The sequence below is a fragment of the Myodes glareolus genome, chromosome 9 (assembly GCF_982192425.1).
Source record: "Myodes glareolus chromosome 9, mMyoGla1.1, whole genome shotgun sequence".
NCBI lineage: Eukaryota > Metazoa > Chordata > Mammalia > Rodentia > Cricetidae > Myodes > Myodes glareolus.
The window spans coordinates 26,782,805-26,795,719 of NC_142034.1; the positions used below are offsets into that span (position 1 = coordinate 26,782,805).

Here is a 12,915-nt window from a genome sequence, read left to right on the forward strand (position 1 = left end):
ATAGGGACCATGTGCACATCATGCCCTGCTTTTAAAGGGTCTTTCATTTTCCTTCCTTCCTTGCTTCCTTCCTCCTTCCCTCTACTATATAGCCCTGGCTGTCCTGGAACTGGATATGTTGACCAGGCTGGCCTGGAACTCTGCTTCTGCATCCTAAGTGCTGGGATTAAAGGACTGCACATAGTACCAGGCTAAAAGGGTGTTTCCTTACTGTGTTAACATTCTTCTCCTTCCAATATTCAACAGGTTAAAATATTCTTTCATGCAACCTGTGGGATGTGATTTCACTATATATTTGGTTTTGTTTTTTAAAGACATGTTCTCTTTACATAACCCTGGCTGTCCTGGAACTCACTCTGTAGCCCATTCTGGCCTCAAACTCACAGAGATCCTCCTGCCTCTGTCTCTTGAGTTCTGGAGTTAAAGTTGCACTATTTCACTATCTTCTTTCTAGTAACGAATCTTAGAATTTTAAAAATTCCATCCTACTTTCATGCTTAGTTTCAGTTTAGATCACTATAAAAACTTTCCTTTTTGTTTTTGTGTTTTTCTTCTCTTAGTAGTGGTGGCAGATCTGATAGCCAGCACATTAGTTACCAGCCGTCTGATAGGAGTAAGAACGGAGCCCCTCACCAAGAAGAAAAGCTCTTTCAAAGTGATGGTTTTGAAGGACATAACAAAATAAGCCATCTTTCTACGGTTATGGGCTGTGAGTGACACTCCCAGAAGGAAGAGCTAAGATGGCTCTTAGCTGACAGCACTAAGTAGAGCCCTTCTCTGGGATTGCTAGCCTGGCTGTGTGGCCCCAGGGGAGTCCAGCACAACAAGGCATGTGGCAGGCAGCTGTCTACCTGAAGTCCTGCCTGGAAAAGGATGTTCAGGCTGTTTGATTCAACTCAGGGAATGGGTTCAACATTTGATGACCAGCACAGGACTACGTTGAGCACAGAGCCAGGGCAGGACAAGCCCAGAGGTGCCCACAGTTGCTATTTTCGTGTCTACCAATTAGCCTCGTCTGTGTGATTGTGCTATACTGTTATTTACTTTAAAAAAAAAATCAAAAAGACAAAAGTTCCAAAGCAGCATTTCATCTTTTCCCACTATCCACCTCTTCTTGGTCATTTATTCAAGATATTTTTGGTGGACATCTGTCAGCATCATGATAAGCTTGCTCTCTGGGTGATCCATAGTCTTTGTACTCGAAGATTTCATACATGACTAATAACAAAATTAATCTTAAGCAACATAAGACAAGGAAAAGCCATGCAAAAGGTCCAAGTGTCCGGGGACTGTTCTCTAGTGAATGTTGGGACTGTAAGGCTGAAGGAGTTCTGGGGTCTGTCACCCTCAAGTTTGCCTTAAAAACAAGCAAACAAACAAAAATCCACCTCTCCCATTTTGATGTGTACAATAATTCTGGCACTCCGTATCCTCTCTGGTATCAGAGATAACGGTTTGAATGCTAACAAGTGGGAGAGGAAAGGGAAGGGGGAAGAAAAAGAAGTGTGGATCAGCATATTGATTAAAAAGAGGGAAGACAGAGCTGAGGGGCAGGGGGCAGCAGCACAATAAACCGGGGAGAGAGGAGCGACAAAGGGAAAAGAAAAACTGAAAAGAGGGTAAAGGTAAAGGGGGAGGGGGAGAGGAATTGACAGTGTCGGGAGCAGGAAGAAAAATGGAGGAACAAAAGGAGAGGGGGAGGAAGAGAAAGAGGAGGGAAGGGGGAGGGGCAGGGAGGAAGAGGACGGAAAAGGATGGGATCTGGAGACTCACAGGAGTGCAATTTAGAAAGAACTTCAATATCTGTCTCCACATACTTTATAAAGACTGCAGAAATGAAAGGGTAAAAAAAAAGAAATTATCCAATAATTTATCAGAAAATTGCTGAACAAATCTGCTCATGTTATGTTCAACAATGGAAATTCTAGTTGTTATAGGTTTTGTTTTGCTTTTTTTTTAAATTTGAAGTGTTTCTGGGAGAGGTAGATGAATCAAAAAATTTCCAAAATTAACTGCTGAAAACCACGAATCGTACCGTGGTTTAGTCAAACAACCTGTGGGGGGAAAAGCCCACTTGGGTTGGTTGAATCCCTTCTATTTGTAAAACTAGTTTGTACTTGGGAACAGAGTGAAGTGCTTTTTAATGATTTATCCCCCACCCTCGGTGTATGTGTGTGAGAGTGTGTGTGTGATGAAATGCTAGTGAAGTGATCCGTGTACTAATTTTTTAAATTAAAAACTAAGAACTAAATGCAATATTTTTCCATAAAAACTTTGCAATATTTGAGGCAGCTCCTGGGGACAGGGTGGGTGCAGGAATCTTTATAGGAATACTATAAACATCGATTAATTTTAAGAATAAAACTTGCAAAAAGCAAACGAAAATAATTAACTTTTTCGCCAGAAGAATATTGTCTTCAAAATGCATAGATGCTTGTAGCTAAGCTTGATTTAACTTCATCTGCCTTGACATCCTAAGGCATGCATTTTTAATCAAAATACTTTAAAGACTTAGAGGATAACTGTGATCTTAAGTATAAAATACCCTCATTACCATCTCCACATTAAATAGTATTTAGGTGCAGAGTCCCTCTTTTCCTAATTTGTTTTATTTGGAAAAATAACATTGTCTCTTCTGGAACTGTGCAGTTTCCCACAAACGAACCAGGGACCTAGTCTGCATTTTGTGCTACAGGACACAAAACTGCTCATTATTTTGGACCAAATGACTGTGGGGTAAAACAGCAACTGCAAAAGCAGCATGAGTATGAAGGACTCTGTAGACGACTGGACCGCTACCAAAGAGGCAAAGTAGAGGAATTTTATTAGCAAATGAATCTGGAAACATGCATTTAAAAAAAAAGTTACCAGGACAAAGTATTTACTTCCTCACTTTAAGGTTTCCAATACTAATTCTGAGAAGAAGAAGAAAAAAAAGTAGAAGTTTTTGTCTCACACACACTGGCTCAAGAAAACAAATAATTGTTCTTAAAGTTCTTCCACCCAACTCCTTGGGTCCTCCTAGCTCTACAATTAAAAAACATTCCTTCGAGTGAATGATGATTTGAATGAGGAAAATGTTCTTTTCTGCTTATGGTCTTCTTCCATTTCATGAGATATCCTAAACACATAATTACCCTTCTTTATTTGACAGGAGAAAATGCTGCCTGTCCTTTTAAAAACTGGGACTAATTTACTTTCTCAAAGTTTATAGGCATTTAAAAAGAACCACACTTCAAACTACAGGAAGAAAGAAAACATCCCAAGGCAGTAACAACAATAAAACAAGCAAACAACAACAAAAATAAACAAAATAAAACCCAGACCAAAAAAAAAAAAACAAAACAACAAAAACCTCAAAACTTCCACAAACTTTGAAGTTAGAGTTATCAGAAAATGGTTTCCTTTTTTTTGCATTTCACAGGAAAAAATTGTAGCAAAATTAACTATGATTCATTAGAAAACGCCAAATAAGGAATTCTATTTTAATAAATTTCCCTAACAGCTTTCTAGGTTTGTTTTCTCTTCCTCTTTTTTTAATGTGTCTTCTCTCTTTTAGAGTCCATCAAGTTTTTAAAAGATAGAAATCATGGTTAAATGTTAGATTAAAATTATAATATGGATAGTGGGGATTTACCCAAGGGAGTCAATACAAAAGCAGAAAGAATTCTATGTACAAAAATACATCTTCTGCACTATTTTCCCTCCTGCACTACTTATAAAAGTTTAAAGAGTAGTGCAGCACTTTTCCTAACAATAACAAATTATTTGTATGTATTAGCCTGAATCACATAGATAGCTATGAAAACTCTGAGGCAGTATAACAAGTGCCATGGTATATCAGTCAATGAAAAACAAAGACATAAAAAGATAAAACAGAAAACTAGTACAAAATGAAAAACGTTGGCAAGAAACACTAGAAAATAAATTGAATTTTGTGTGATAATAAAATGGTTGGTTTATTTTGGGGCTACTTTTTCAGTTTTCAACTTTGTAAAAAGTGACTTTATTCCTTTTACATTTTTCCTCTCTGCATGTTTGCACTGAAGGAAAAAGGACAAAATTCTATCTTTAAAATGGAATCCAGTTTCAGTGTTTTGAAGTTAAGAGGGGAGCTGACCAAACATTTCTTTAGGAAAGAAATGGACTAGGAGAAGGAGAAGGAGAAAAAAACAAGAAAGGTAATAACTATAATTGTGAAAATTATTTCACATTAAATGTAATTGTTAAAGAGAAATGTCTCCTTCAGATATATTAACTCACACAGAAACTTTTATTTTACTGTGAAGATTTATCTTTTGCTAAAAATAGGGGAAAAACCACCATGTTTGTCTCTAATATCAAAACTAAAGCAGAACACTAGTCAAGGGGGTTGAAAGTCTTCTATCCCCTTTCAGCCACCTAAGAATATGAACCCTAGCAAGACACAACCCTTTGGCAGGTTCATTTTTGTGCTGGGCACATTCATAGCAGGGGGATAAATAAATGGTCAGTCAACACCACGTAGTTCCCCCAACCCCAACCTAAAGTAGTCTGGTCACTGATGCTAAACTCATGTGGGAGCTAAGGACTGCCTCTCACTCCAGCTGCTCTTGGCTCTTGAAAAACTTTTGCAGCCTCTGACTGTAAACACAGAAGACACAGAAGCCCTGTCTTGTGGGGGAAGGGGTAGGGAGGAGAGAGGATTAGAATTTAGTGAAACAGCTAACTTTGAAAAAGAATCAGTGTGAATAGAAATAATTGGTACTTTGCTAATAAAATAATTTTTTAAAAATGTTGAAAACAGACTGGAAGTAGCCTACTCTTAATTTCTACTTTTTCCTTCTAATATCATTTAAAGAAAAAAAACTAACATTTAAATTATATCTTAAATAAAAAAGTCAACTTAAAACTGAATTGAATTAAAGTACTATTTTAAATAGTTTGGTTTTCTTTTTGAACTCTAGGATACTAAAAGATGGGTTGTATTTTGTGAGAGAGTAGAAGTCTGGATAGTTGGTTTTGTTTTGTTTTAGGGTTAAACTGCTTTTGTTTTAGGAAGAAAGCAAGCAGTGGTTAGATTACCCAGAGAGATTATCTGAGAAGTGTTTTATCAATCCCTAAAGACTTAAAGTAAATGAAGCAAACAGCAACTCAAGTATTCGGGAGCTAGGATGCCCTGCCTAGGTACCTTCTTTCTTGTTCCCCAATATAACAAAAGATTTGGAGACAGAGTTATTATTTATGAAGACCCAAAGGTTATTACAGACAGCTCCTGAGACCATCTTTTGGCCCTTTGCAAAAAAATCCATTACTAAGAAAAGTCCCCAGGCAACAGATCCACACATTCTAGACAAGAGAATCCCTCCCCATTGGACTTTTAATTTTCTTCAATTCTTTACTCTGCATTTTTTTTCTTTCTTCATTCAAAAATGTTTGCTGTGAGCTCCTGCTATGTGGCAGGCACTGTTTCCAGCTCATTGGCTTAGTTTGTTAAAAATTACGTTGTGTTCAAGAGCTGACAAAATACGAAGTTGGTGGGGGCTGGGAGATTTCGGGGAGGGAGTGCGGGGACAGAGACGCAGCTGTCTCCCACCTTCGTGGACAGTAACATTTTTTTTCCTACTAAGCAACTAATAGCTAGCAATAGTAAATTCCTGTTGCTTCATAGGAAGAAAAATGTCACAAAAACAAAAAATCCGACAAACACGTGGCTGGCTAGAACAAAACGCTGATTTCAGAGAGTGGATTCTGAAGGTGGTGGAGGAGACTCAGAAACCGAGTTGGAAGCCCTCCCCCGCCCCATTTCTTCCCAGCGCGCCGGAAAAACGAGGAGGGGGACAAAGGTGTTGGGTGTTGTGTGTTTTAACTCCCGACTTTTCCAACGGTAGGAAATCATCAGGCAGAAGGGAGGTGAGCCAAAGTCGGAGTTGGCTTTACGGACTCTGCAAACGAAAAAATAACAATAAAAAAAAAATTCAAGCCATTCATATCTGTGTAGTCAACACGTGTTACGGAGCCGGCCCGGGCCGCAGGCGACTGAGACAATGGGCTCGGGACGGGGGAAGAGGAGAGTGACCCCCTTCTTCACCTGCCCTTGCAGCACGAGTGCCCCGGACAACCCTCCTCCCTCCCGCAGACTCGCGCGGCTCAGGGAACATCCTTTTTTCTTGGGGGTGGTGGTGTGAGTGGTCGTCGGCCCCCTTCCTCACGATGGCCGGGTAGGGGGCTTCTCCCGAGTCCCCGGGCTGCGCTCTCCAACACCCCCTGGCGTAGCCCCAGCCTCCGCCGCTGGAAACTCGGTGTCCCCCGCGTCGAGTCGGGGATCCCAGGATTGCGCGTGCAATGCATCCCGCGCTCCGCTGCGTGTCCCGGACTCCAGCGCGCGGACCCCTCCCCCACCGCGCAGACGGGGTGCGACCGCCCACGTGTCGCCCCCTGCCCACTCCGCTCTTTCCCTCAAGCTCCCGGAGCCGGAGGATCCGGAACGCGTCGGTCCCGGCCGAGGGAAGGGACCTGGGCGGATCCACTTCCCCCTCCCCCATGGGGGGGGGTGAGAAGGAGGGCCGCAGCCCCCTCCCCCGCCTCGCGCTTCCTCGAGCGCTGAGCGGAAATTACCCCCTCCCCGCTCGGGGCTGACCTGGGGACGTGGGCGGGGCCTCGCCCCCTCCCCACTCCACGGCGGCCTTCCAAAAATCTAGTACCCCAAACTAAGTTCCGAGACCCAAACCCTGCGCGTGGACAGCCACTCTTGACATCTCGGGTGGAGAGGACGCAGGCGACTCCACCTGTCCGCTCCTGGTGTGGGGAGGGCGAGGGGACTCTCAGGTCTCCACCCGGTCACTCCCTTCTGAAACCTGCCCCTCTTTGGTTTGCTGGCTCTCGGTGAAACGACCACCCCTCATCGTTGTCCCCCACCCCGCTCGTCCTTTGGGGGTGATCTCGAGCTGGGTGGCGGGCTTCCCCCCAAGAACGATGGAGTGTTGTCATCCAGCAGCTGGACTGGGTGCGAGCCAGCTTTCCTTCAGTGGGGATACCGAAACACGATGTGCTGCGGGTCCCTCGTTCCCAGGCGCTGTCCCCCGTGTTCTCAGCTTCCTGGTCCCGCGCAATCAGGGACCCCTGGAACTGGACCCGGGAGTCCAAAGGAAGTCTCGTGGGGGTGTGGCGGGGAAGACAGTGACCCTCTACTTAGAAATGTGGAGGGAAGGCGTCTTTCCTTGTAAATAACCGGTTCTTGCGACCCCCTCCAGAAGACCCCAGAGTCCTCAGCTTCTCTTTGTCTGTCTCGGCCGTCCCCCGCCTGTCAGTCGCTAGCAGTTTACCGGGGTGGGGTGGGCAACCCAGTCTTCACAAAACGAATCAAAAAAAAAAAAAACCTTACATTTTACTCCTAAGGACGGGAGATTTGGGTCGCCACCGCCCTCCCCCATTGCAGGTCACAGTGGCAAGATGGGTGGGGGCGGGGCGCCGCCTTAGGGGCCAGGTTCTTGCAAAGGGGGAGGGGGCGAGGAGAGCTTCGGGGATTCTCTCCACCTTCCTGGTTTACTCCAGAGGCGCTCTGAGTGCCCCCCAAAACCTGAGACTGTAGAGTTGGTCCAGGTTGGAGGGCCAAGGGGCCCGGTGGCGTCGGGGGTCTTTCCCTTGCAGGGTGGGTGGGGGCTGTCACCACGTGGCTTCGCCTTTTTTTTTTTCCGCTCCATTTTTTTTTTTCCTAGTCGATTTTATTTAGAGGCGGCGCCAGGGCGGCCGCGGAGAAACGTGACACACCAGCCCGCTCGCAGGGGTTTCGGACCGAAGGGAAGGAGCTGCGCGCCGCGTCGTCCGCTTCCCTGCGATCCGCGGGCACTTCTCCAGGGCTAACCCGAACTCTCCCGTGACCTCCGTCTGCCCTCAGGCCGCCCACCCGCCCGGAGCTCCGGACAACTTCACGGGTGGGGTGCGTAGAAAGTTTGCAGCTCCCGCCGCCCGCCTCCACGCCTCTCGGCCTAGGAGGCTCTCCGCCCTCGCCCGCCCGTTCGGCCTTGCCCGGGACCGCGTCCTGCCCCGCCACCGCCACCATGAACAAGCTTTACATCGGCAACCTCAACGAGAGCGTGACTCCAGCAGACTTGGAGAAAGTATTTGCGGAGCACAAGATCTCCTACAGCGGCCAGTTCTTGGTCAAATCCGGCTACGCCTTCGTGGACTGCCCCGACGAGCATTGGGCGATGAAGGCCATCGAAACTTTCTCGGGTAAGAGCGCGGCCACCTCCCTGGGGGAAAAAAAACCCACCCAACGAAATCCCGAACAACGGAGACCTGCAGCTCCTCTTTTCCATGCCCGCCAACTCTTCCCGGACCCGTGGGGCTCGGCCTCGGCACCCTGCCTCGACCGACCTCCCTCGACGCCCCCTCCCCACGCAGAAATAGTCGGGATTTCCTTCTTCCTTCCCCCAGCCCGGGACACCCGTGGCTCCTTGGCCCCCTCCCCACCGACGGGGCGGGAGCCCCCGTTGGCAACTGGTGGGGGTGGGGGTCTCGCGGTCACCGGGGTCCGGGTCTAGGCGTGGTTTCCTCGTTGCCCCCCACCCCCCTCCGCTGAAAGCCCCCCCCCCATGCTCGCCCTCCTAGGCCTTTCCTGGAGGGGTGTTCCCGCACCTCGGGTGTCTAACCGCTCTTCCTGGGGACAAGCCCTGAGACAGGACGTAGGAGGAAGGGGCTCCCGCCTCCCGCCCAAGGCCTGGGGCTTGAGCCATTTTGATTTGAAAGTGGGGCGTGAGCCGGGTGGCGCGGCGGCGCCGGGTCGCCATGCTGCTTCCCGAGACGCCGAGGCCGAGCCGAGAGGCGCGCGGCTGCCGCCAGGGACCCTCCCCACCGCCCCCCCCTCCGGGGGCCTCCGCTGCCCTCCGGCCCCGACAGGTGACGCCTTGTCGCCGAAGCTCTTGTTCGTGGCTTGGCAGGAACATAAAGTTGGATCCTCTGCTCCCACCCCACATTGAGAAACCGGGTGCTCCGTCCCCCAGGCTCCTTCCTTCTACTTCTGGGAGTCGCAGAAGCCGCGCGCTCACACAAACGCTCTCACACCTTTCCTAAATCTGGCTCTCAGAGCTGTCTGTTCAAGTAGCCCACGTGATTAGTGGAAATAAAACGAAAATTTGAAAAACAACGAAATTACGGGTTTTATCATGCCTGGAGCAACCTCCCCCCCCACCCCCGGTCTTCGGCAGCAGTAGCCTAGATTCCTAGGAGGCCCCGGAACTCTTGAATTTAGCTAAGGTCCCTTACTCAACCTTTCTCCCCATTCCCCACTCGGGTACCCTCATTCATTTTTTTTTTTTTTATCTTCAGGGAAAGTGGAACTACAAGGAAAACGACTAGAGATTGAGCACTCGGTCCCCAAAAAACAAAGGTAGGAAAGAGCTCATTTGGGGGAACTGAGAGGAATATTAAGGGGATCCATAGGGTCTCCAGTGAAATAAACCCATTACTGGCCTTTCCACCCCCAACTCCGGATGTTGGGGGCTGGGAGACAAGATTGGCCAAGATCTTGTAATGGTTGTTTTACAGCCTAAAAAAAAAAATTAACAAATCAACAACTAGGGACTGGGGTGGGCGAAAAGATGTTACTTGAAGAAATTAAAGAGGAAAAAAAATCGATAGGGTAAGAAGTCCCGTGGAGTTAGTTCAAAGTGTGGGGCCATTTTTGTAGGGAAGCTTAAATACATAGAGTTCAAACTCATGGCGGGGGTGATTTCTTCAACTTCCTGCCAGGCCTCCTTTTTTCTGTTTCTTTTATTCACATCATAATTTGAACGTGGATTCAAGGGAGTCCTTTTCCAATTGGAGGTGAAATAATGAACAGCCGAGCTACTTCCATTAGGATCTCCTTATACTGTGTTAATTTCTGCTACAGGCAAGGATTTTGTTGCCCCCTCGGAGACGCTCCTCCCCAGCCCCTCACATCTTATATTGCCCCTTGAACTGGATTTGCAAAGAATAAGCTTTAGCTGTACTATCCCTTTCCAGCCCCCCCACCCCCACTCCTTCAGCCCATTGTTACGAGGGACCATCTGGGGTGAGAGCTTTGTGAGCAGGCTCTGAGCTGCTCTTTGGAGGGTCTAGAACTCTGGGGATGAATGGGTGTGTGTGTGTTCTCATGTGAGTTCTTTTCACCCTGTGTTCCGTCTTTTTCCAGCAAAATGAGGAATCTCCATCTTGCTCCCCTAAAATTCAGGGTGCCTTTCCCAGCCTGCCTTGAATTCTGAAGTCTGTGGTTGAACTCTGGCTGTAGAGTGTAAGGACCCTGTTTCTCACAGCAGACTTTTTGAACATGGTTGACCGTGCAGCTTTCTTTCCTGTGCTTAGTTGGGAGCAGCCCTCGGTATATTTTTGATCCCTTCAACCCCTCTCTCAACTTCCTGTGTTTCTGAACAGATTTTGGCCCTTTCTAGGTGGGAAGGTGCTGTGCTTTTGTGTGTGTGGGGGGGAGTATTTTTAAAGAAGCTAGGAAGTTTAGCCTGGGGATAAACTCTTGTTGTTTGGCTTCTGATTTTTAAGTAACTGAATTATTGTATCTATAGATGATCAATATGGTTTGTGTCTCTGTTTATAGAGTATGTGATTTGTTGTCAAATGCTTGAGAAACTTACTGGGAAGGTGCTTAGAATTAGAGGCAAAGAGGCACGAAGGAAACTCATTTTGAAAAATTTTTGGGAGATGAAAATAATTGAGTTAAATTATTTGAAGGTTATGGATATTTAAATTCAAAATTGTTTTGGTGGTAAATCTAATAACCGGAATTCTGAAATGTGAGATCATTTTCCCCCTCTGCTCTTGAGAATGGTTTAGAATTTAAAGTCGAAGAAGGGAAGATAAAGAAATAGGAAAATGTGGCAAAATGGAACTCAAAACATTTATATTTTAATTTTCATGGTGCCCTGTATTTGTGAATCTTTCTTTTCAAGCCATCTGCTTGCTTTTATGGTATTTCTGTCCAGGCTCCTTGTTCCCTCAAATGCATTGCTAGGAGCTATCACTCGCTAGCTCTTTTGGGGTTGGAATGGAAAGGGGGGGTCTGTGAGAAGGCGGTCCTTTAATTTTCTCTTTTCACATCCATATTAAATCCCATCTTTTGTGTGTTCTGCCTTTTACTGAAAAATTTTCGACACAAACATCGAGACAAACATTGTCTTTTTTTTTCTCCCCTCCTGGGTGGTGTCAGAAGAGAATTCTAACATGAACCAATTTTTGATGTCCTGGGGCTTAAAAAAAAGTTTGTTTTTATTAAGTCAGTTTGCTGTTTTGTGTTCTTTGAGGAATGGTTTTGTGGTATTTGTCTAGTTTGTGTCTGAGCATAGCTCTTCATTTGAGTTTATCACTGCGTTTTCAGTCTTTTACTTGGGACTGACATCCGAAGCAAATGAACACCTGTAGAGGGGTCATTTTTCTGTGTGTGCTGTTTTCAGTGTTTAAAATTGAACTCTTGACACACTCAGTTGCAAATGGATTATGATTTGAAAGTATTACTGTATTTTGTTGTTCCTCTGAATATATTTGATATGTATGATTTATACCTTTTAAAAACCCAATTAGTCCTAGCATCATACTTAAGCTGAAAACCACAAATTTGGATTTTAAATATGAGAGACGTTAAATTTCACTATTACTGTAACCAACTCTCTGTGCTGGAAATTTGGTTGGCAATTTTGGCCTAGTGTTTATGTCTATTCACTGGCAAGTGTTGATAGAAAGGAGAAGGACCCAAAGCATTTTAGAAACAGGTATGTGGCTTTTGTGTTTACTTGTATTTTCTTCCAGGAGATTGAGTAAATGAAGGAGGGGCCATCTTAGACTTTCAAAGAGAGGGAAGTGATTTGATTTACTTTGCAAGAGAATGAAACTTTCCTTACACCTACCCCAGAGACCTTTTTCTAGTGAGTGAGACCTAAACCTTGCACAGTTACTGTCAACTGGTCTCAGCAAAATGAGCTGTTGTAATTAACAACATATGAAAGATGCTTATTGCTCTTTCTCCCAGGTGATTCCAAGTTTGATTTCTTTAGGCAGGTTGATAGTAGTTCTTTCCTTTTACTTGATTTAAAATGAAGCGGGTTAACATTTTCTCCGAAATTTCCAATGATTAAAATGAAAACTAGGTCTCTTTTCCAGGGGTGAAAAATGCTAAAAATAGAATGTATCCCAATTTGATCCCTATTTTATAAGTTTAATTTTCTGAACTCAGCACCTTAAAATTTGTGAAGGGTTGTTTTGTGCATGACAGGAAATATTTTCAACTTATTTGAAATGAACTGTAGAAACCTTGAGTAATTGAGTCACTAAATCTTTTCAGAACATGCTAAACCACCTTCAGAAATAAGTTTGCATTTAATCAGAAAGGAAGCAGCACATAGTTTGGAGTTAGGGGCTGAACAACTAAAGAAGGCTGAAAAATAGCCCCCAGGACTTCTAACAGCACTTCTGTGTAAGCCGTGTGTGGAATACACCTTTAGTTGGGAGGCAGAGGCAGGTCTTGAACTATGTGAGTTCAAGACCAGCCTGGTCTGCAGAGTGAGTTCCAGGACAGCCAGCCCTACACAGAGAAACCTGGTCTTGGAAAACAAAACAACAAAAAGTTTATAATAGAAGCAATTTGTAACTTTTTTGATAAAATGGATGTTAGCATGCAAAATTAAGTGAAAAAGGTGGTTTTCTTTGTTTTCTTTAGTATTTGGAGGAAATTCCCTCCATTTTAGCTTGCACTTAGAAATGAATTTTACAAATCTATAAATTTACTGTATTGCTAGGAAAAAAAAGTAGTTTTTTTCTTTTTCTTTTTTTTTTTTTTCTCTGTAGCTTTGGAGCCTGTCCTGGAACTAGCTCTTGCTTGTAGACCAGGCTGGCCTCACTCACAGAGATCTGCCTGCCTCTGCTTCCCAGGTGCTGAGATTAAAGGTC

At 45.1% G+C, this 12,915-nt stretch overlaps 1 protein-coding gene across 2 annotated transcripts in view; it reads left to right on the plus strand.

Annotated features, from left to right (window-relative positions):
• Window positions 1-8,001: 8,001 nt before the first annotated feature.
• Window positions 8,002-12,915, plus strand: part of Igf2bp1 (insulin like growth factor 2 mRNA binding protein 1) — a 46,565-nt gene continuing 41,651 nt past the window's right edge. For both annotated transcript variants that reach the window (XM_085695695.2, XM_085695696.2), the window contains exons 1-2: window positions 8,002-8,214; window positions 9,310-9,370. In XM_085695695.2, coding sequence (XP_085551821.2) covers window positions 8,040-8,214; window positions 9,310-9,370 — 236 coding nt within the window. In that variant the 5' untranslated portion in view covers window positions 8,002-8,039. The remainder of the gene's footprint in view (window positions 8,215-9,309; window positions 9,371-12,915) is intronic.